The 25,680-nt window shown below is 51.1% G+C and overlaps 1 protein-coding gene across 2 annotated transcripts in view; it reads right to left on the minus strand.

Moving 5' to 3' along the window:
- RPA1 (replication protein A1) overlaps positions 1–25,680 on the minus strand; it is a 71,237-nt gene that overhangs the window by 20,999 nt on the left and 24,558 nt on the right. For both annotated transcript variants that reach the window (XM_078769368.1, XM_068111295.2), the window contains 9 exons: positions 19,637–19,778; positions 18,400–18,502; positions 18,114–18,182; positions 17,758–17,956; positions 17,500–17,639; positions 13,716–13,864; positions 12,294–12,423; positions 12,015–12,191; positions 9,486–9,593 (listed from right to left, as the gene is read on the minus strand). In XM_078769368.1, the coding sequence (XP_078625494.1) occupies positions 9,486–9,593; positions 12,015–12,191; positions 12,294–12,423; positions 13,716–13,864; positions 17,500–17,639; positions 17,758–17,956; positions 18,114–18,182; positions 18,400–18,502; positions 19,637–19,778 (1,217 nt within the window). The remainder of the gene's footprint in view (positions 1–9,485; positions 9,594–12,014; positions 12,192–12,293; positions 12,424–13,715; positions 13,865–17,499; positions 17,640–17,757; positions 17,957–18,113; positions 18,183–18,399; positions 18,503–19,636; positions 19,779–25,680) is intronic.

Below are 25,680 nucleotides of genomic sequence, written 5' to 3' on the forward strand. Positions count from 1 at the left end.
CACTCCATCCTCCCACTCCATCCTCCCACTCCATCCTCCCACTCCATCCTCCCACTCCATCCTCCCACTCCATCCTCCCACTCCATCCTCCCACTCCATCCTCCCACTCCATCCTCCCACACCATCCTCCCACACCATCCTCCCACTCCATCCTCCCACTCCATCCTCCCACTGCATCATCCCACTCCATCCTCCCACTCCATCCTCCCACTCCATCCTCCCACTCCATCCTCCCACTGCATCATCCCACTCCATCATCCCACTCCATCATCCCACTCCATCATCCCACTCCATCATCCCACTGCATCATCCCACTGCATCATCCCACTGCATCATCCCACTCCATCCTCCCACTGCATCATCCCACTCCATCATCCCACTGCATCATCCCACTCCATCATCCCACTCCATCCTCCCACTGCATCATCCCACTGCATCCTCCCACTCCATCCTCCCACTGCATCATCCCACTGCATCATCCCACTCCATCATCCCACTCCATCCTCCCACTGCATCCTCCCACTCCATCCTCCCACTCCATCCTCCCACTCCATCCTCCCACTCCATCCTCCCACTCCATCCTCCCACTCCATCCTCCCACTCCATCCTCTCACCGCATCATCCCACCCCATCCTCCCACCGCATCATCCCACCCCATCCTCCCACCGCATCATCCCACCCCATCATCCCACCGCATCATCCCACCCCATCCTCCCACCGCATCATCCCACCCCATCCTCCCACCGCATCATCCCACCCCATCCTCCCACCCCATCCTCCCACCGCATCATCCCACCCCATCCTCCCACCCCATCATCCCACCCCATCATCCCACCCCATCCTCCCACCGCATCATCCCACCCCATCCTCCCACCGCATCATCCCACCCCATCCTCCCACCGCATCATCCCACCCCATCCTCCCACCGCATCATCCCACCCCATCCTCCCACCGCATCATCCCACCCCATCCTCCCACCGCATCCTCCCACCGCATCCTCCCACCGCATCATCCCACCGCATCATCCCACCCCATCCTCCCACCGCATCATCCCACCGCATCCTCCCACTCCATCATCCCACTCCATCATCCCACTGCATCATCCCACTGCATCATCCCACTGCATCATCCCACTGCATCATCCCACTCCATCCTCCCACTGCATCCTCCCACTGCATCATCCCACTGCATCATCCCACTGCATCATCCCACTGCATCCTCCCACTCCATCCTCCCACTCCATCCTCCCACTCCATCCTCCCACTCCATCCTCCCACTCCATCCTCCCACTCCATCCTCCCACTCCATCCTCCCACTCCATCCTCCCACTCCATCCTCCCACTCCATCCTCCCACTCCATCCTCCCACTCCATCCTCCCACTCCATCCTCCCACTGCATCCTCCCACTGCATCCTCCCACTGCATCCTCCCACTGCATCCTCCCACTGCATCATCCCACTGCATCCTCCCACTCCATCCTCCCACTCCATCCTCCCACTCCATCCTCCCACTCCATCCTCCCACTCCATCCTCCCACTCCATCCTCCCACTCCATCCTCCCACTCCATCCTCCCACTGCATCCTCCCACTGCATCCTCCCACTGCATCCTCCCACTCCATCCTCCCACTCCATCCTCCCACTCCATCCTCCCACTCCATCCTCCCACTCCATCCTCCCACTGCATCCTCCCACTCCATCCTCCCACTGCAGCATCCCACTCCATCCTCCCACTGCAGCATCCCACTCCATCATCCCACTCCATCCTCCCACTGCAGCATCCCACTCCATCCTCCCACTCCATCCTCCCACTGCAGCATCCCACTCCATCCTCCCACTGCAGCATCCCACTCCATCCTCCCACTGCAGCATCCCACTCCATCCTCCCACTCCATCCTCCCACTGCATCATCCCACTCCATCCTCCCACTCCATCCTCCCACTGCATCCTCCCACTGCATCCTCCCACTGCATCCTCCCACTGCATCCTCCCACTCCATCCTCCCACTCCATCCTCCCACTCCATCCTCCCACTCCATCCTCCCACTGCATCCTCCCACTCCATCCTCCCACTGCATCCTCCCACTGCATCCTCCCACTGCATCCTCCCACTGCAGCATCCCACTCCATCCTCCCACTGCAGCATCCCACTCCATCCTCCCACTCCATCCTCCCACTCCATCCTCCCACTGCAGCATCCCACTCCATCCTCCCACTCCATCCTCCCACTGCATCCTCCCACTGCATCCTCCCACTGCAGCATCCCACTCCATCCTCCCACTGCAGCATCCCACTCCATCCTCCCACTGCAGCATCCCACTCCATCCTCCCACTGCAGCATCCCACTCCATCCTCCCACTGCAGCATCCCACTCCATCATCCCACTCCATCCTCCCACTGCAGCATCCCACTCCATCCTCCCACTGCAGCATCCCACTCCATCCTCCCACTGCAGCATCCCACTCCATCCTCCCACTGCAGCATCCCACTCCATCCTCCCACTGCAGCATCCCACTCCATCCTCCCACTGCAGCATCCCACTGCAGCATCCCACTCCATCCTCTCATTGCAGCATCCCACTCCATCCTCCCACTGCAGCATCCCACTGCAGCATCCCACTCCATCCTCCCACTGCAGCATCCCACTCCATCCTCCCACTGCAGCATCCCACTCCATCCTCCCACTGCAGCATCCCACTCCATCCTCCCACTGCAGCATCCCACTCCATCCTCCCACTGCAGCATCCCACTCCATCCTCCCACTGCAGCATCCCACTCCATCCTCCCACTGCAGCATCCCACTCCATCCTCCCACTGCAGCATCCCACTCCATCCTCCCCCAGCATCCCACTCCATCCTCCCCCAGCATCCCACTCCATCCTCCCCCAGCATCCCACTCCATCCTCCCCCAGCATCCCACTCCATCCTCCCCCAGCATCCCACTCCATCCTCCCACCGCATCATCCCACTCCATCCTCCCACCGCATCCTCCCACCGCATCATCCCACTCCATCATCCCACTCCATCATCCCACTCCATCATCCCACTCCATCATCCCACCCCATCATCCCACCCCATCCTCCCACCCCATCCTCCCACCGCATCCTCCCACTCCATCATCCCACCGCATCCTCCCACGCCATCCTCCCACCGCATCATCCCACCCCATCCTCCCACTCCATCCTCCCACCCCATCCTCCCACCCCATCCTCCCACTCCATCCTCCCACTCCATCCTCCCACTCCATCCTCCCACTCCATCCTCCCACTCCATCCTCCCACTCCATCCTCCCACTCCATCCTCCCACTCCATCCTCCCACACCATCCTCCCACTCCATCCTCCCACTGCATCCTCCCACTGCATCATCCCACTCCATCCTCCCACTCCATCCTCCCACTCCATCCTCCCACTCCATCATCCCACTCCATCATCCCACTCCATCATCCCACTCCATCATCCCACTGCATCATCCCACTGCATCATCCCACTGCATCATCCCACTGCATCATCCCACTGCATCATCCCACTGCATCATCCCACTGCATCATCCCACTCCATCCTCCCACTGCATCATCCCACTCCATCATCCCACTGCATCATCCCACTCCATCCTCCCACTGCATCCTCCCACTGCATCATCCCACTGCATCATCCCACTGCATCCTCCCACTGCATCCTCCCACTCCATCCTCCCACTCCATCCTCCCACTCCATCCTCCCACTCCATCCTCCCACTCCATCCTCCCACTCCATCCTCCCACTCCATCCTCCCACTCCATCCTCCCACTCCATCCTCCCACTGCATCCTCCCACTGCATCCTCCCACTCCATCCTCCCACTCCATCCTCCCACTCCATCCTCCCACTCCATCCTCCCACTCCATCCTCCCACTCCATCCTCCCACTGCATCCTCCCACTGCATCCTCCCACTGCAGCATCCCACTCCATCCTCCCACTGCAGCATCCCACTCCATCATCCCACTCCATCCTCCCACTGCAGCATCCCACTCCATCCTCCCACTCCATCCTCCCACTGCAGCATCCCACTCCATCCTCCCACTGCAGCATCCCACTCCATCCTCCCACTCCATCCTCCCACTCCATCCTCCCACTCCATCCTCCCACTGCATCCTCCCACTGCATCCTCCCACTCCATCCTCCCACTGCATCCTCCCACTCCATCCTCCCACTCCATCCTCCCACTCCATCCTCCCACTCCATCCTCCCACTCCATCCTCCCACTGCATCCTCCCACTCCATCCTCCCACTGCATCCTCCCACTGCATCCTCCCACTGCATCCTCCCACTGCAGCATCCCACTCCATCCTCCCACTGCAGCATCCCACTCCATCCTCCCACTCCATCCTCCCACTGCAGCATCCCACTCCATCCTCCCACTGCATCCTCCCACTGCAGCATCCCACTGCATCCTCCCACTGCAGCATCCCACTCCATCCTCCCACTGCAGCATCCCACTCCATCCTCCCACTGCAGCATCCCACTCCATCCTCCCACTGCAGCATCCCACTCCATCATCCCACTCCATCCTCCCACTGCAGCATCCCACTCCATCCTCCCACTGCAGCATCCCACTCCATCCTCCCACTGCAGCATCCCACTCCATCCTCCCACTGCAGCATCCCACTCCATCCTCCCACTGCAGCATCCCACTCCATCCTCCCACTGCAGCATCCCACTCCATCCTCCCACTGCAGCATCCCACTCCATCCTCCCACTGCAGCATCCCACTCCATCCTCTCATTGCAGCATCCCACTCCATCCTCCCACTGCAGCATCCCACTCCATCCTCCCACTGCAGCATCCCACTCCATCCTCCCACTGCAGCATCCCACTCCATCCTCCCACTGCAGCATCCCACTCCATCCTCCCACTGCAGCATCCCACTCCATCCTCCCACTGCAGCATCCCACTCCATCCTCCCACTGCAGCATCCCACTCCATCCTCCCACTCCATCCTCCCACTGCAGCATCCCACTCCATCCTCCCCCAGCATCCCACTCCATCCTCCCCCAGCATCCCACTCCATCCTCCCCCAGCATCCCACTCCATCCTCCCCCAGCATCCCACTCCATCCTCCCCCAGCATCCCACTCCATCCTCCCACCGCATCATCCCACTCCATCCTCCCACCGCATCATCCCACTCCATCATCCCACTCCATCATCCCACTCCATCATCCCACCCCATCATCCCACCCCATCATCCCACCCCATCCTCCCACCGCATCATCCCACCGCATCCTCCCACGCCATCCTCCCACCGCATCCTCCCACTCCATCCTCCCACCCCATCCTCCCACTCCATCCTCCCACCCCATCCTCCCACTCCATCCTCCCACTCCATCCTCCCACTCCATCCTCCCACTCCATCCTCCCACACCATCCTCCCACACCATCCTCCCACTCCATCATCCCACTGCATCCTCCCACTCCATCCTCCCACTCCATCCTCCCACTGCATCATCCCACTCCATCATCCCACTCCATCCTCCCACTGCATCATCCCACTGCATCATCCCACTGCATCATCCCACTCCATCCTCCCACTGCATCATCCCACTCCATCATCCCACTGCATCATCCCACTGCATCATCCCACTCCATCATCCCACTCCATCCTCCCACTGCATCATCCCACTGCATCATCCCACTCCATCATCCCACTCCATCCTCCCACTCCATCCTCCCACTCCATCCTCCCACTCCATCCTCCCACTCCATCCTCCCACTCCATCCTCCCACTCCATCCTCTCACCGCATCCTCCCACCGCATCATCCCACCCCATCCTCCCACCGCATCATCCCACCCCATCCTCCCACCGCATCATCCCACCCCATCATCCCACCCCATCCTCCCACCGCATCATCCCACCCCATCCTCCCACCGCATCATCCCACCCCATCCTCCCACCGCATCATCCCACCCCATCCTCCCACCGCATCATCCCACCCCATCCTCCCACCGCATCATCCCACCCCATCCTCCCACCGCATCATCCCACCCCATCCTCCCACCGCATCATCCCACCCCATCCTCCCACCGCATCATCCCACCCCATCCTCCCACCGCATCATCCCACCCCATCCTCCCACCGCATCATCCCACCCCATCCTCCCACCGCATCATCCCACCCCATCCTCCCACCGCATCATCCCACCCCATCCTCCCACCGCATCATCCCACCCCATCCTCCCACCGCATCATCCCACCCCATCCTCCCACCGCATCATCCCACCCCATCCTCCCACCGCATCATCCCACCCCATCCTCCCACCGCATCATCCCACCCCATCCTCCCACCGCATCATCCCACCCCATCATCCCACCCCATCCTCCCACCGCATCATCCCACCCCATCCTCCCACCGCATCATCCCACCCCATCCTCCCACCGCATCATCCCACCCCATCCTCCCACCGCATCATCCCACCCCATCCTCCCACCGCATCATCCCACCCCATCCTCCCACCGCATCATCCCACCCCATCCTCCCACCGCATCATCCCACCCCATCATCCCACCGCATCATCCCACCCCATCCTCCCACCGCATCATCCCACCCCATCCTCCCACCCCATCCTCCCACCCCATCCTCCCACCCCATCCTCCCACCGCATCATCCCACCCCATCCTCCCACCGCATCATCCCACCCCATCCTCCCACCGCATCATCCCACCCCATCCTCCCACCGCATCATCCCACCCCATCCTCCCACCGCATCATCCCACCCCATCCTCCCACCGCATCATCCCACCCCATCCTCCCACCGCATCATCCCACCCCATCCTCCCACCGCATCATCCCACCCCATCCTCCCACCGCATCATCCCACCGCATCATCCCACCCCATCCTCCCACCGCATCCTCCCACCCCATCCTCCCACCGCATCCTCCCACCGCATCATCCCACCCCATCCTCCCACCGCATCCTCCCACGCCATCCTCCCACGCCATCCTCCCACGCCATCCTCCCACGCCATCCTCCCACGCCATCCTCCCACGCCATCCTCCCACTCCATCCTCCCACGCCATCCTCCCACTCCATCCTCCCACGCCATCCTCCCACTCCATCCTCCCCCAGCATCCCACTCCATCCTCCCCCAGCATCCCACTCCATCCTCCCCCAGCATCCCACTCCATCCTCCCCCAGCATCCCACTCCATCCTCCCCCAGCATCCCACTCCATCCTCCCCCAGCATCCCACTCCATCCTCCCCCAGCATCCCACTCCATCCTCCCCCAGCATCCCACTGCATCCTCCCCCAGCATCCCACTCCATCCTCCCCCAGCATCCCACTCCATCCTCCCCCAGCATCCCACTCCATCCTCCCCCAGCATCCCACTGCATCCTCCCACTGCATCCTCCCACTGCATCCTCCCACTGCATCCTCCCACTCCATCCTCCCACTCCATCCTCCCACTCCATCCTCCCACTCCATCCTCCCACTCCATCCTCCCACTCCATCCTCCCACTCCATCCTCCCACTGCATCCTCCCACTGCATCCTCCCACTCCATCCTCCCACTCCATCCTCCCACTCCATCCTCCCACTCCATCCTCCCACTCCATCCTCCCACTGCAGCATCCCACTGCAGCATCCCACTCCATCCTCCCACTGCAGCATCCCACTCCATCCTCCCACTGCAGCATCCCACTCCATCCTCCCACTCCATCCTCCCACTGCATCCCACTCCATCCTCCCCCAGCATCCCACTCCATCCTCCCCCAGCATCCCACTCCATCCTCCCCCAGCATCCCACTCCATCCTCCCCCAGCATCCCACTCCATCCTCCCCCAGCATCCCACTCCATCCTCCCACCGCATCATCCCACTCCATCCTCCCACCGCATCATCCCACCCCATCCTCCCACCGCATCATCCCACCCCATCCTCCCACCGCAGCATCCCACCCCATCCTCCCACCGCAGCATCCCACCCCATCCTCCCACCGCAGCATCCCACCCCATCCTCCCACCGCAGCATCCCACCCCATCCTCCCACCGCAGCATCCCACCGCAGCATCCCACCCCATCCTCCCACCGCAGCATCCCACCCCATCCTCCCACCGCAGCATCCCACCCCATCCTCCCACCGCAGCATCCCACTCCATCCTCCCACTCCATCCTCCCACTCCAGCATCCCACTCCAGCATCCCACTCCAGCATCCCACTCCAGCATCCCACTCCAGCATCCCACTCCAGCATCCCACTCCAGCATCCCACTCCAGCATCCCACTCCAGCATCCCACTCCAGCATCCCACTCCAGCATCCCACTCCAGCATCCCACTCCAGCATCCCACTCCAGCATCCCACTCCAGCATCCCACTCCAGCATCCCACTCCAGCATCCCACTCCAGCATCCCACTCCAGCATCCCACTCCAGCATCCCACTCCAGCATCCCACTCCAGCATCCCACTCCAGCATCCCACTCCAGCATCCCACTCCAGCATCCCACTCCAGCATCCCACTCCAGCATCCCACTCCAGCATCCCACTCCAGCATCCCACTCCAGCATCCCACTCCAGCATCCCACTCCAGCATCCCACTCCAGCATCCCACTCCAGCATCCCACTCCAGCATCCCACTCCAGCATCCCACTCCAGCATCCCACTCCAGCATCCCACTCCAGCATCCCACTCCAGCATCCCACTCCAGCATCCCACTCCAGCATCCCACTCCAGCATCCTCCCCCAGCATCCCACTCCATCCTCCCCCAGCATCCCACTCCATCCTCCCCCAGCATCCCACTCCATCCTCCCCCAGCATCCCACTCCATCCTCCCCCAGCATCCCACTCCATCCTCCCCCAGCATCCCACTCCATCCTCCCCCAGCATCCCACTCCATCCTCCCCCAGCATCCCACTCCATCCTCCCCCAGCATCCCACTCCATCCTCCCCCAGCATCCCACTCCATCCTCCCCCAGCATCCCACTCCATCCTCCCCCAGCATCCCACTCCATCCTCCCCCAGCATCCCACTCCATCCTCCCCCAGCATCCCACTCCATCCTCCCCCAGCATCCCACTCCATCCTCCCCCAGCATCCCACTCCATCCTCCCCCAGCATCCCACTCCATCCTCCCCCAGCATCCCACTCCATCCTCCCCCAGCATCCCACTCCATCCTCCCCCAGCATCCCACTCCATCCTCCCCCAGCATCCCCCAGCATCCCACTCCATCCTCCCCCAGCATCCCACTCCATCCTCCCCCAGCATCCCACTCCATCCTCCCCCAGCATCCCACTCCATCCTCCCCCAGCATCCCACTCCATCCTCCCCCAGCATCCCACTCCATCCTCCCCCAGCATCCCACTCCATCCTCCCCCAGCATCCCACTCTGTTTTCTCCTTGAAATAAGTTTACGATTACAATGCTCTGTCGTTATTCCTTTGACGATTACAATGCTAAATAACGTTTATGATTACATCACAATCCTCATCTCAATGGAATCTTTCTTCTCCTCGTCTCACCGAATTTCGAAGCTCTCCGATATGCGCAGTGGTCTGACCCAAGATGATTTCGGCAGTTTCTTGGAAACAAGTCACCCACTGGCTGTCCGTGTAATCAGCAATGTTCACCTGGCAAGGGTGTGGGTGGACATTGGCCAGTGCCATGAAAATCAGTTTAGAGATGACAAAAGGAACAGCCAATGGAGGAAGGAAAGAGATGAGCAGCTGAAAAAGGCAAAAAAAAAAAAGAAAAAAAAAAAAAAAAAAAAGCTCGGGAGTTCATAGAACACCTTACACCTGTATTCATAGAAAATCCGTGCAGGCTTGAGATATGGGAAGGGTCTTTGGAACTCTTTCTTGTGTTTCCGAGTACACTATCTACATTTCCTATGCGCCATGATTTTTTGTCGATATCTCTATATTACCAAACGCTGAGAGCGAGCGGCAATTTTGATTGGTCAAGATGACGGAAAATGGTATAACGTTTTGTCCAAGTTCTGAAAAACAAGGTTTTGGAAGTGCCCAAAAGGAAATTTGTGTTCTCCAGTGCTCTAGGAAGAGATTCATCAAAAACGACAAACACCATCAGTGCTCAAGTAAATAAAAAAATATGCAGTTTTACCGCTGATGAAGCATCTTTTACACCACCCTATTTAAAACGTCACATGAGTTAAGCGATTTCATGCCAGTTGCTTGTGTCTTTTATGGCGTCCCGAAAAACATAGTTTCCTGTTTTGCAAGATTTTTCTATTTTGTTTGACTGCTCAAAAGGCAGACAGTGTAAAACAATTACCTTACTCTGTGCGCGTGCACGATCGGGACGCGATTCCGTACAATTTGCCAAACTCAGAGCCAAAGTACTGCTAAACTGCAGGTTTGTGTTCGGGTTCATGTTTGTGTTCAAAATGTAACATTCAATTGAAATAAAGTATTTCATCAATCATAGTCTTGGACAATGTGAACCAAATGCTTAACCCAGCGTTTCGCTTCACTCGCAGGGTAATAAAGCAAGAACTGTGAAAGAAATTGGGTAAAGAGTTCATGAATAGAACACACGAGCAAGCTTGTGGGGCCCCAACCTCACTTTTTGTTGCATTATTTGCAGTTGTAATTATTTCATTTTGAAATTCCAATTTGGAAACGGGTGGAGTGAGGGTGTATCGTCACTTGCCATTAATTATCCAATCGCAGTGCACCTAGCTTCACACAGCCAATCAGCAGCATCTCGATACTTGACACCAAGCCATAATTTATCGGTTTAAATAACGATTTGGTTTTCTTTTGGTCCAAATCGTTTTTTTAAATATATATATATATATATATATGTATATATATATATATATATTTATTTATTTATTTATTTGTTTATTTATTTATTTGTTTGTTTGTTTGTTTATTTGTTTATTTGTTTATTTATTTGTTTATTTATTTATTTATTTATTTATTTATTTATTTATTTATTTTAATACTTTGCACCCAAGTGACCAAACACGATACCACTTTCAGCTTTGTGCAACAGATGGTTTGGGAGGAGATGCAAAACTGAAACATAAATATTGGATCTTATTATATAAAGGTCCATTTATAAACAAACAGGTATTGTTTGGATAGCACAGGTGGAGGGGCTTACTGCTCATGGGAGTATATCGTTTTACCAGGTTTTAATTTTACAAGGCTCGTTGATGAGCTTGTACCAGTATCGCGTGCACGACAGACATTTATAGATATCAGCCTTCATACGACTTACATTAGTAGACAATGGCTAAACGTGTGTGATTTGGGGATGGCAGGATAGTCCAGAGGTATGCACTCTCCCCTGAACTGTATTACCTGGATTTGAATGTCAGCCCAACTATAAACTGTCATTCTGGTGCATTGCATGTCGGGTTGAGGCATCATAGTGCACACCACACATCGGATGGACGTCAAGATGGAGACCCCATCCGCTAGCGGACGTTAAAGATCCCACGGTGTCCTTCATGAAGAGTAGGGCGAGTCATCACCGGCACCCTGAACAAATTACAAACTTGTGCACCCTCAATGGAATATCCCGAGTCGGAATGGCGACATGTCTGGGATAGGCTCCAGAGATCTACAAATTATACGGGACAAGGATTCAGATGGGAACACTAAGACATCGGAAGGTTTCATGGCAAGACACTGCGAGCCAATGAGCATTCCCTTCGGCAAGCTGTAATGATTTATTGTACATAATGATCAAACGGGAGTAAAGGTGAACAAAGGGAGATTGTCAAAAGACGTTTAAAAATAAAGAGCACTGGATACCTTCTCCCCGACCACTCATCGTCGTTACCTTCATCCTTGGGTTGTTGGTTTTTGTTGACTTTCTCCCTCTGCCCTGCTGTTAGTGTTTTCCCCTTGTATCTAGAAAAATGTTGTGTTGTGTCCTGATCTGTTGTGTCCTATCTCTTACATGAGCCTAGACCATGTACGTATGAAAAAAAAAAAAAAAAAAACAGATGAGGGAGAGACAGACACAGAATGTTGAAAACGAGTGAAAGTTGAATGGTACGTCACGAGATGGTTTACCTGCAGGATCATTCGGTGCACGAACGAAGTATTCTCACGGTCACATTTCTCACAGCGGTACATCCCGTTCCCCAAATCCAGCACCTTTTTCCGACAGTCTCCTTGAGTACATGCCTGGTACAAGCAATTATCTTTCTTTATGAAAAGAACCGTTGCTTTGACCGAGTAATAGTCTGCCTGTGGGATACAGTACCCTCAGTCAACAACAAAATGGGGGTAAGGAGGGAGATTAATTGAGGGACGAGAAATTCAACACGATGCCCTAAGTCATCATCGCACCTTTTCACCATGGCCTAGGTTCTCAAGCTTTGCTTGAGCGAGTGTTTTCCACGAGTCAGGACCTGTCATCACACCACCTCTCTGATTAGAAATAGAGAGCACATCCATTGCATGGCCCTCTCGGTCGAACCTGCAGGACAAAGACAAAGTGCTTTCCCAATCCAGGACTTTCGAAATGACGTACGAATAAGAACAAGGCCTTTTGCATATGCACAGAGTCTGCATTTTCAGTGACTTTTAACCTGCCGCGATGAGCTTGAAATCCAATTCAAATTGACTTTCAAACATAATTTTCACCATTTAGACAAGAGTGGCAATTTCAAAATGGTTACAATTGGTCTGTTCCCGAATCCAAATCGGCCTCACGGAAATAGGAGATACAAGAAATATCGATGGATGAGTGGTGAGTTTCTACTAACACAAGTGAGAGGTGGCAAACAGACAAAAACGGAGGCTTCTCCATTTAGCAATAAATGCAAAAATGTAATACAATTCAAGTGGAGCTGGAACCAAACAAACGATTTGAAGCAGCCGTCATAACTCCCGTCCGAATCCCTCCCAGTAATTATCATCATTCGATCATCTCATCTCTCGAAGAGATGAATTTATAAAATGGGTCCTGTCTGTCCATCCTGTTAACGTTTTGCTGCTCCTCCCTTATCTGCCTCATTGTTCTAAAACTTGACAAATTAATAGGCTGCACAATTGCTCAGGTTTTGATTTTTCAGTTTTGGATCTTTGGAGCTCCTGGGGGGGTGGGGGGTGGGGGGATTTACCCCTTGAAACTTTGGATCCCTACCCGTCCCTAATTTACCAACCGATTGCTCTGAAACGTGATACAGCTCTTCAACTCACTGGCCTGCAGGATCATTTGGTCTTAGATTTTTCGATTTTGGACAGGGACCCCTTGGGGGAAGGGGGGGGGGGGGGTGGGGAGTGGAGTTCCCCCAATGAGGAGAGATCTGAACTGCAATCTGAAGAGATGACAGTCCTCCACTCAGGGCTATTTATTTTAAAATTACCCTGCACATTCAGAAGGCCCACATATTAACCTCTCATCACTGTTAAGAAACACCCACACCAGTTATGGCGTCTCCCTCAAACCCTACATGAGCAAACTGGGGTGTGTACATCAGAACTTTTGCCAATAATTTTCAACTTCGTTCAGAAGTTTTGAGCCATTTTATGTAACAATCCTTATTTCTCATGCATGACACAAGTTCACATTCCCTGACGATCGCCATCTCTATGGGTTTCTGCGCATGCTCGGACATGATGGGGCACATTACGTCATTTTGAAAATCCCGTATTACCACCAGAACCCATAGCTCTCGATTCTGATCCCATAAACTGCTCAACATACTCAAACTGAGAAGAAAAACAAAACACCCAAAACATCAGGCAGAAACTAGCGATACGAACCAGCCTCGGAGCCTGAATGCCTCTGGAAGCTGTGGATTGGTAACCATGAGGCTCGACCGCAGAAGAGAAAGGGAACAGCCATTAAAGTCAGAGACGCGAGCTCCTTTGACAGCTAAAACAGGACATCCAGAGCCATCAAAAGCTTCCGCCTGGAATAAATAAACAAAAGAAGATAAATAAATAAATGAAATAAACAATAAACAAACTACTGTTGCATTTACGGGGTGTGAAGATGAGCTCCACAGCAAACGACGTAGTGGCCCCGATACCATACACGTGTGAGGCCTAGCGTCGGAGGATGAATGATTTTTAATCGTGCACACAAGATTCGGAAGAGGGTCACAGAGCGGTATTCAGAATTGCAAAGAAGATAGCGAAAGAGGTGTGATGTGATGGGGGTGAGTTGCTTGAAGGATGAAGTGGGACAAATCGTTGTGGACCCAGATGGAATTAAAGGAAGATGGAAAAGATATATGGAAATACTGTTGAATACAGAGAATGAATGGGATGGCAACATAGAGAGTAACCCAGTTTTAGGACCAGCAGAGAAGATAACTGAGAAGGAAGTTGAGGAAGCGATAAAAGAAAAAAAAAAAAAAAAAAAAAACACCTTTAGAAGCCATTTTTCCCCACAAAGCGGGGGTTGGCCTTTTTCAGGCACCGTGGTTGTTGTTGTTTTTGTTGGTCCCCTTTTTGAAGCAATGTTTTACGGCCGGATGCCCTTCCTGCCGCCAACCCTGTTTGTCGCCTTTTACGACAAACGGGGAATTACCAGTGAACTGGTACTCAATTAGCCGACCTCGGAAGGATGACAGGCTGAGTCAACCCCCCTGGCGTTAATTCAGCGATCGACCGGGATTCAAACCCAGGATCCTAGGATCCTAAGCTGGCACCCTAGCCGCTAAGCCAACACCAGCCATAAAAGCAATGGAGAAGAAACGCGGGAGGGCCGACGGGAGTTGTGGGAGATATGTTGAAGGCAGCAGGAAGTTGGGGTGTGAAGAGAATGACAGAGATCTGTAATCTGGTGGTGAAAGAAGGCCGCATTCCAGTGGATTGGGAACCGAGTACCCTCGTCCCTCGATACAAGGGGAAAGGTGACCCTCTGGAGTGTGGCTCGTACCGAGCGATAAAGTTATTGGAGCATGGAATGAAGGTATTGGAAAGGGTGTTGGAGAGGAGGATAAGGAAGAAAGTGAAGATCGACGAAATGCAGTTTAGATTTATGCCAGGAAGAGGAACGACAGATGCGCTTTTTATTGTGAGGCAGTTGCAGGAGAAGTACATGGAGAAGAGGAAAAAGTTGTTTCTTGGGTTTGTTGATCTGGAGAAAGCATTTGATAGGGTTCCACGCAAAGTATTGACATGAGTATTGAGGAAGTTAGGAGTGGAGGAATGGTTGATCAGAGTCGTGATGGCAATGTACAAAAGAGCGTGCACAGCTGTAAAGATTAAGGATGGGAACAGTGGTGAGTTTGAGGTGAAGGTGGGAGTGCATCAGGGGTCGGTACTAAGTCCACTACTATTTGTAGCTGTGATGGAGGTGCTGGCTCAGAATGTAAAGGAGGGTTCACCGTGGGAGTTGTTGTATGCAGATGATCTGGTATTGATTGTGGAAAGTATGGATGGACTGAAGGAAAAGATGAACAAGTGGAAGGAATGTATGGAGACAAAAGGTCTGAAGGTGAATATCGGAAAGACGAAGGTGATGGCAAGTGGTAAAGCATGTGGTGAGGTGGAAAGAACTGTGAAGTGGTCGTGTGCTGTGTGCAGGAAGGCTGTCGGAGTGAACTCCATTCAATGTACAATGTGCGCTGAGTGGGTTCATCAAAAATGTAGTGGTCCGAGAGGGTCATTAACCAGTGTGGCAGCTACATTCAAATGTAAGGTGTGCACAGAGGGAGCTGCAGATGGAGGAAATGTTGAGTTGGATCTTGGAGACGGCGTGAAGCTGGAAGGTGTGAAAACATTTTGCTACCTCGGAGACATGCTGAATGGAGAAGGTGGATCACACTCGGCAACGGTTGCTGGAGTTGCTGGAGTGCAGGGAAGAAGTTTCGGGAACTGAGTGGCGTGCTGATGAGGGGAGTGTCGTTGAAGCTGAAGGGAAAGGTGTATGCTGCATGTGTGAGAAGTGTTATGATTTATGGGAGTGAGACATGGTTAACTAGAACGGGCACTCGGTAGAGCGCATACCTTCGCCGCAGCTACTGTTCTGTACTTGCCCTTGACCTTGACCTTTGACCCGATTGCTCCCAAAATCTAATCAAATGTGTCCCGTATAATAACCAATCATCCCACCAAATTTCATGCAATTCGGTTGAATACTTTTTGAGTTATGCGAATAACATACACACACACACACACACACAGACATACAAATCATAACTTTGAGTGAAATACGATCGAGTTAAAAATAGTCAGAATTTGAGCAAATCTGTTTCATTCGTTTGTTAATATGCCTCATCTCTTGACAAATCTGCAATTATAATTTTTTTTGAGGTTGAAATGATCGCGGGAGATTGCGTTATAGTGATGACGTCCTGGATGGACATCTTCTTCTTCAGTCGCGCATAACTTTGAGTGAAATACGATCGAGTTAAAAATAGTCAGAATTTGAGCAAATCTGTTTCATTCGTTTGTTAATATGCCTCATCTATTGTCAAATCTGCAATTATAATTTTTTTTGAGGTTGAAATGATCGCGGGAGATCGCGTTATAGTGATGACGTCCTGGATGGACATCTTCTTCTTCAGTCGCTCATAACTTTGAGTGAAATACGATCGAGTTAAAAATAGTCAGAATTTGAGCAAATCTGTTTCCCAAAATCTAATCAAATGTGTCCCGTATAATAACCAATCATCCCACCAAATTTCATGCAATTCGGTTGAATACTTTTTGAGTTATGCGATTAACATACACACACACAGACATACAAATAAATACACAGCGATCAAAACATAACCTTCCGCTTTTGCGAAGGTAATGAACATAGAGCTGCAACGAAGGCTGGAAAGGGTGGAAATGCGAATGGTTCGGTGGATGTGTGGAGTATCGTTGAGAGAGAGGAAGACAAATGATGAATTGCGAAAGATGATGGGAATAGAGCCTGTGATTGATGCTGTGAAGAGGAACAGGTTGAGATGGTTTGGTCATGTGTTGAGGAAGGATGAAAGTGACTGGTTGAGAAGAGTGATGGAAATGAATGCAGAAGGAAGTCGAGGACGGGGAAGACCGAGAAAGACTTGGCTAAAGATGGTGGATGAAGAAATGCAGGCAAGGGGGTCAACAAGGAGAGATGCAGAAAATAAGGCAAAATGGAGAAGATCGTCATGGGGACCGCAAGGCTAACCCCCGCTCTAGCAGGGAAAATGGCCTTAAAATGCATGTTGTTGTGTGTGTTGTACACAAGATATTCTATCAATACAGGACGTATGAATGCTAAACGAGGCCTTTTGTGCATGCGCTGCACGTGTATTTACGATTCAGTTTGGCTTAACGGATACTTAACCTGCCGTTGCTAGCGAATCCGCGCTTCAAATAGTCTTTGAAACGATTTTCAGCATTGACAAAAGAGTAGCAATTTTAGAGTGGTGATGGCAAGGCAGGTTTACCCAACCCACAATATGAGATTGAAGAAATGGTGGGGTGGAAAAATAATAACCATAAAAGGTGAGGGGGGAAGTAGGGGAGAGGAGGGCAAAATATCCATTTTGGGTCATTTATATGAAATGGGTACTCTTGGCTGAAAATAGAATAGTCACCCACTTGATTCAATACTTACATCTTCGCCCCAGATTGTGAGTTTGACCGATGCATTTGATTGGTCGACCAGCTGAACCTCTCTCTTTGTGGTTTCACGGTTTGATGATTTAATCATGACTTTGGAAGGTTCTTCAACAGAGCTGCAAACTCCCAACACATCTGTGGGCACGGAATAAAAAGAAAAACGCTTTGAGACATGACAAGAGGTAGAAAGAGCACAAGTTTAACAAAAGCAAACTGGAAATGAGGAAAAATCTGCCAGAACATGCACCCGCACCAATCAAAGTGTCTTTGTTCTTTGCAGCAAGGTCAGAAATTGGAGTGAAAGCATAGGAAACACCAGGAAGGCCAGCAGCTTCTGGCCCCTCGCATGGAACCACCGTAGTGTCCGAATTGAAGGTCATCTCATAGTCATTCTTCAAAGATGTGAACTGTTTATTGGCAGCTTTGAGAGTTGCTCTGGAGATGAAGTAAACCTGAGGATTGAGTAGAGAAAATCGATTGGAAAGAAAAGGGTGAGGGTGGGGTGGAGGAGATGGTGGGTGTCGTGGGGGAAGGGTTGTGGAGTCAGAGTGAGGGAGGATGCAAAAGAGTAATGGGGGTATGTGCAACATGTAACAAGGACAGACACACCTTATTCAACTCGATAAGACTGTGGAATTTGTCACATTGATCGGTAAAGGCCGTCGCCCGGATTTCACCCTGCGGGAGGGTGGAGAAGATGGAGTAAACCCGATTTGAGCTTGGCTATTTTGCTCAGCGGCACAGATGGGGTTAAAGAAGAGGGCCAAAATAATTGCGCAAGGACAGGGGGGGGTGTTAGTTCAAATCCAAGATGACATATTCCTCAGCTGGCTCACAACATCTTTCTTTCTGACAATGAGAACACCATGTCATCCATTTCCTTCACTCAGCTTACCCCCTCGTCAGTGAGGTCAATAGAGAAGAGACGGCCTTCTCCCCGAGGGTTGCTCCATGTCTTGATGCTTGTTTTGTTGGTAACACGAGCACGGATAGTCCACCTATGCAGAATTGGACAACAAAGTAAAGGCCCATGGAATGTTTGCACCATCCAGCATGTTGTAATCATAATTAATATCAAGACTTTAGTTGAAGGTGCACATGGTAAAAATAAAAAAAATTTTTAATAATAATTTCAAAAAAATTTAAAAAATAAAAAATTTTTACAAATAAAAAAAGGGTGGAGAGCTCGCTTTTTGTGGCCTGCATAAAAGCTCTTGGTTGTGATGGAGGTTGAGGCCCTGAGTTTTATCATCCATCTCAACAGACAAACCTGCCTTTGAAATTGCTTCTCATCCTTTACCATTACCCAGTGTGTCAGCCTCAAAGTCCAAGCCTTACAAATCTCCCCAACATTTTCTTACCTCTGGAATCACTTCTTCAAGTCTGTACAAAACACATCCTCCTTTTCAATCCTTCCTCATTGTGCCTCGCATACACCTTGTGTCATCCCATAATGACCCATGATCATGTTTATTGCTCTCGCTTAACTGCATAAATCAATTTCAGTCAATAAGTTACTTAACCCTCAATCGGATGCAAGGGGGTCACAAATCTGCTTCCCCATTCCTCAAAGAAAAATATTTCAAAAAAAAAAGCGAAGCAACAGACAAATGACCTGAATATGTCTGGGTATGGTTGCTGCATTGTAGGGAAGGTACTTGACTAGCCTATCACAGACTGTGTTCAAATAAGACCAAACTCGGTGGCACAAAAGATATTCAATTCAAACGTCTGGAAACTAAGCGACACACGGAATCACCATTTCACAATCCGATCGTTAGAGGAGGAAATGTATTTTAAAAAACCAAAAAAAAACCACAAAGACAAAACACCTTGGCTAACAAATGCTGATCTGTGAGGGGCTCAGGTTAGAAGGGGTAAAATGCTGTTCTGTGAGGGGCTCAGGTTAGGAGAAGGGGTAAAATGCAGGGGGGGTAGGGGCATTTGCCTGTCCTGCTTGGAATGGTCAACCTGTGAGCCAGTTCACCTTCGTCAACATTCAATACCTTTAGAACAGGGCATGGACAAAAGATGCTGCCAATTCAAATGCAGCGCCACCCACATCCAAAGAAATAGATCTCCCAACCAACCCCAACATCACTTTAACAAAGGGAAAGAAGAGAGACACCCACTTGTTCTGATATGGGTTGAGGCAGGATATTGGGACAACGCGTGGTGCTTGGCTTGGAGTTCCACCACGAAAAGCATTGCTTGTGGAACTACTAACCGCCATCCTTGCAGGAGAGGCATTTGAAAGAGAGCCAGATGACAACCCTAAAGGAAGAGGTATTGCATGAGATCAGCAGGCAGTGCAAAAGATACAACAGAATAGTTTATAGATAAAACGAGAATGACTCTTCGACGTCACGACATCGACCGATATGCCTCCGCCCACTTTCAATCATTATAATACTTTACCAAGTTTGATTTAAATCCATTAAGCTGTTTTCAAGTTATCACATTTTTCCCTGACATGGCCTCTGACCTTTGACTATTGATCTCAGGACCCCAAAATCCAACCAGCTAATCTTTACATCATTATACATATATGTACCAAGTTTGAATTGGATCACTTCAGCCGTTCTCAAGTTATAGACCGATTACAGACTTTGACCTTTGCCCCCAAAATCGAAGCAGTTGATCTTTACATCATTATACATACCTGTACCAAGTTTTAATTGAAATCCCTTCAGCTGTTCACAAGCTATCACATTTTTACCCGACAACCTCTGACCTCTTGATGCCATAATCCAATCAGTTTTTTTTTTTTTGGGGATACAGAATCGAAGCTCGTGAAAGAGCTAACATTTATCACACAAACAAATCAGACACACAAAGTATATAATAAGGGGAGCGGTAGACAATGTGGGGAGAGAAGGGGAAGCACACAAAACATTTGAGAGCAGGGACATTGGGAGATCTGTGGGAGGGAGAGGGCTTGAGGGGAGGAGGCGTGGGAAGGGGGGTGGGTGGGTGGGAGAAGTATAAAACAAGGACACTGCAAGGACTTCCAGGAAAGAAGTTGGTATTTCAAAAAAGTGGATCTCGGCTGAAATTAGCGGGGGTAGAAAAGATCAAGGTTTTGGATGGGGGAAGATAAGAGATGAGGGTGAACAGCTGTTTTAAAGACCTGGAGGGAGGAGTGGGATTGAAGAGAGTGAGGGAGTTTGTTCCAGAGGTGGAAGAAAAGAGGACTGAAGGAGTGAAGGTGAGCAGAGAGTCTTGATTTTGGCAGTTTAACCAGAAGAGGGTTGCAGGCAGATCTTGTGCGACCTGTCGGAATAATTGGGGGACAGAGCCCAGAGAGAGCTGGGGGAGCAAGGCCGGAGAGGAGTCGGAAGAAGACGGAAAGACCACCAACCTGCCTGCAGTGAGTAAGTGAAAGGCCCTCAGAGTTAGCTTCATCGCAGGAGATTCCAATGATTCTGAATGCTTTGGTTTCAACAGCGTGACGACGAGCTAGGTGTGAGGCAGGAGCACCAGCCCAGAGGGGAGAGCAGTATTCCATAGAGCTGCGGATGAAAGCCTTGTATGTGGTAAGGAGCTCATGTGTGCCAAAGAAGGACTTCGCACGACGGAGGATGCCCAGTCGGAGATGGCTTTGGAGGCCAGATTTGAAATGTGGTTTTCCCAGGAAAGATCATGGCAGATAGTGAGACCCAAAAGCTTGAGTGACAGAACTTCTTGGAGAGGATTATTCAGAAAGTGGATGGGAGGGTTGTCCAGTCAGTCTTTTCGGAGAGACAAAGTGAGAGTGTGAGATTTGTCAGGATTGAAAGACACATTCCACTTGTTTGACCAGTCTGATTTTGTCCAGGTCTGCAGAGAGTGAGGACGCTGCAGACTGCCGATCTGAGGGATGAGGAATGGAGCGGCAGAGAGTGGAGTCATCAGCAAAGAGATAGAGGATTTTCAAGAGAGTCGGAGAGATCATTGATGAAGACCAGAAAAAGCACAGGGCCCAGAACACTGCCTTTGGGAACTCCAGCCTGAACAGGAAGGAGGAGATGAGAGAAACCCATTCAGGGCCACACGTTGACTACGACTAGAGAAGAAGTCCACCAGCCATGCGTGGAGATTTCCATGGATACCATGGGAAGAGGGTTTGGTGAGCAGAGCGGTGTGCCAGACCGTATCGAAGGCACGTGATATGTCAAGGGACAACACAACATGCATTTTAAAGGCCATTTTCCCTACGAGAGCGGGGGTTAGCCTTGCGGTGCCCATGACAATCTTCTCCATTTTGCCCTATTTTCTGCATCTCTCCTTGTTAACCCCCTTGCCCGCATTTCTTCTTCCACCATCTTTAGCCAAGTCTTCCTCGGTCTTCCCCGTCCTCTACTTCCTTCTACATTAATTTCAATCACTCTTCTCAAGCAGTCACTTTCATCCTTCCTCAACACATGACCAAACCATCTCAACCTGTTCCTCTTCACAGCATCAATTACAGGCTCTATTCCGATCATCTTTCGCAATTCATCATTTGTCTTCCCCTCTCTCAACGATACTCCGCACATCCGTCGAACCATTCGCATTTCCACCCTTTCCAACCTTTGTTGCTGCTCTCCGTTCATTACCCATGTCTCGCTCCCATAAATCATAACACTTCACACATGCAGCATACACCTTTCCCTTCAGCTTCAACGACACTCCCCTCATCAGCATGCCACTCAGTTCCCGAAACTTCTTCCATGCACATCTCACTCTAGCAACCGTTGGTCTGATCCACCTTCTCCATTCAGCATGTCTCCGAGGTAGCAAAATGTTTTCACACCTTCCAGCTTCACGCCGTCTCCAAGATCCAACTCAACATTTCCTCCATCTGCAGCTCCCTCTATGCACACCTTACATTTGAATGTAGCTGCCACACTCATTAATGACCCTCTCAGACCACTACATTTTTGATGAACCAACTCGGCGCACATTGTACATTGAATGGAGTTCACTCCGACACCCTTCCTACACACAGCACAGGGCCACTTCCCAGTTCTTTCCACCTCACCACATGCTTTACCACTTCCCATCACCTTCGCCTTTCCGATATTCACCTTCAGACCTTTTGTCTCCATACATTCCTTCCACTTGTTCATCTTTTGATTCAGTCCATCCATACTTTCCGCAATCAACACCAGATCATCTGCATACAACAACTCCCATGGTAAACCCTCCTTCACGTTCTGAGCCAGCACCTCCATCACAGCTACAAATAATTGTGGACTTAGTACCGACCCCTGATGCACTCCCACCTTCACCTCAAACTCACCACTGTTCCCGTCCTTCGTCCTTACAGCTGTGCACGCTCTTTTGTACATTGCCATCGCTACTCTGATCAACCATTCCTCCACTCCTAACTTCCTCAATGCCCATGTCAATACTTTGCGTGGAACCCTATCGAATGCTTTCTCCAGATCAACAAACCCAAGAAACAACTTCTTCCTCTTCTCCATGTACTTCTCCTGCAACTGCCTCAATAAAAAGCGCGTCTGTCGTTCCTCTTCCTGGCATAAATCCAAACTGCATTTCGTCGATCTTCACTTTCTTCCTTATCCTCCTCTCCAACACCCTTTCCAATACCTTCATTCCATGCTCCAATAACTTTATCGCTCGGTACGAGCCACACTCCAGAGGGTCACCTTTCCCCTTGTATAGAGGGACGAGGGTACTCAGTTCCCAATCCACTGGAATGCGGCCTTCTTTCACCACCAGATTACAGATCTGTCATTCTCTTCACACCCCAACTTCCTGCTGCCTTCAACATATCTCCCACAACTCCCGTCGGCCCTCCCGCTTTTCTACCCTTCATTGCTTTTATCGCTTCCTCAACTTCCTTCTCAGTTATCTTCTCTGCCGGTCCTAAAACTGGGTTACTCTCTATGTTGCCATCCCATTCATTCGCTGTATTCAACAGCATTTCCATATATCTTTTCCATCTTCCTCTAATTCCATCTGGGTCGACAACGATTTGTCCCACTTCATCCTTCAAGCAACTCACCCCCATCACATCACACCTCTCTTTCGCTATCTGCTTTGCAATCCCGAATACTGCTTTCTGACCCTCTTCCGAATCCAAGCGTTCTCCGAACATCTTTCTACATGCCTCCTGCGCCTTTGCTACCTCTTTCTTTGCAGCCTTCCTGGCTGCCTTAGAACTTTCATTCTCTGCTGTTTCTGCTCCCGTACCCTTCGCCTTCTGCCACTCCTTGAACTTCTTCCTCTTCTCGTCAATCCTCTTTCCAACTTCATCATCCCACCACCATGTTTCCGAGTGCCTCGGTGGTCCTTTTGTCCATCCACATACCTCACCAACGTCTCCCAACAGACTAGCTTTCATTGACATCCAACCACTTTCAAGCTCAACCACATCATCCTCGACCCTACTCAGCCTCTCTTTTAATGCCTCCCTTACTGTCACGTCTTTCAACCTCCACACCTTCATTCTCGGTTGGTACTTCACCCGCCGAGCTCTCCTCACCTTTCACCCTTATGTCACAGACAACCAAGTGGTGCTGTGAAACAGCCTCCTCCCCCGGGATCACCTTTGTGTCCCGGAGGTGCCCCCGATCTCGCCTACGCACCATCAGGTAATCAACGGTTGTCGTCGACCCACCTGACGTGTATGTAACAAGCTTTTTATCCTCTTTCTGGAACTGAGTATTACAAATCAACAAATCAGCTCCATCAGCAAACTCCAAAATCCTTTCACCTTCTCCATTTCTCACTCCATATCCGTAACCCCCATGAACTCCGTCAAAACCATCCATACTCCTTCCCACATGTCCATTTAGGTCTCCTCCTACCATAACAACTTCCTCATCTTTCACGTTTTCCATCAGCTTCTCTATCGCAAACCAGAACCTGGCCTTCTCTTCATCGCTTCGACCAACCTGCGGAGCATATGACGTTCACCAAGAGCTTTCCAATCATTTTCACCATCATCAACCTATCACTCACTCGTCACACTCACCACACTGTCTACAAACTCCTCAGAAAACAGGACACCAACACCATTCACACCCTCCAGGCACCCTTGCCATATACACTTGTATTTCTGTCCCTGCCTACCCTTCACCATTCTCACACCACTTCCCTTCCATCTCGTCTCTTGCACACAACACATGTCCACTCTTCTTCTGACCAATACTTCCACCACTTCTCCTGATCTCCGTCATTGTCCCTACATTCCATGTCCCAAACCTCAGAAACCGATCTCCACTTCGGGCTGTACCCTGCCCATATGTGGTTGTAATTGTCATGGTTCTCTTTTTGAGGCAATGTTTTTATGGCCGGATGCCCTTCCTGACGCCAAACCTCTTAGTCGTCTTTTACGACACGCAGGGATATGGTGTACCTATTCTAATCCAGGGTATACACTGGGAAACGTTTATCGCTCGGCTGAAATCTAGAATAATTTCAACGTAATTCCAATGGACTTTTGGTTCTAAGACATCTTGAAAAGTAAGTTCACCCCCACAAAAAAAAATTCCATATTAAATGCCAAGTCTGTATATATATATATATATATATATATATATATATATATATATATATATATATATATATATATATATATATATATATTGTTGCGGATATGGGACTTGGCCTCAATATCCGCTTGTAAATACTCCCCTATTTCCCCAATACTCCCCAACTATCCCCAATCCCCCAGTCCCATTGCCTGTAAATAACACTCTGTAGAACCGACCTTCCCCTTTTTCCCCCATTAAATGTCGTGCCCAGGTTCACCGCATCTCACGTAGACAACTATAGGACATCTTGCTAGTTATTCTTAGTCTATGTCAGTTAAGGACTCGTTTCCATTAATTCTGACTCTTCGTTGCACCAGAATGTGATCGTATGGCACCAGTAGTGAGTTTAGGACCTCCCCTTACCTCCTCCCATCTTCCCCATGAAACAACAACTACAACTACAACAGAGGAGAATGGGGGCGGCGCGGCGCGGGGGAGTGTGCGTCCTCACACCGGCTCGGTTAGCCGCCATTGACCATGCGCTCCGACGGGGTTACCACGAAGGGGCTCCCTGTCAGCCCCTCGTCAAGGGCGGAGCCGGTAACCCCCCCGCACGCACCCAATGAGAAGCAACGGGCCGATTCCATCTGGGGCGGAGCTAACGAGCCGAGGGCGTGTCACTCCCCGCCGGATATACGCGGCCACTTACC

The sequence above is a fragment of the Myxine glutinosa genome, unplaced genomic scaffold (assembly GCF_964187855.1).
Source record: "Myxine glutinosa unplaced genomic scaffold, kmMyxGlut1.1 SCAFFOLD_2275, whole genome shotgun sequence".
In the NCBI taxonomy this organism is placed as follows: domain Eukaryota; kingdom Metazoa; phylum Chordata; class Myxini; order Myxiniformes; family Myxinidae; genus Myxine; species Myxine glutinosa.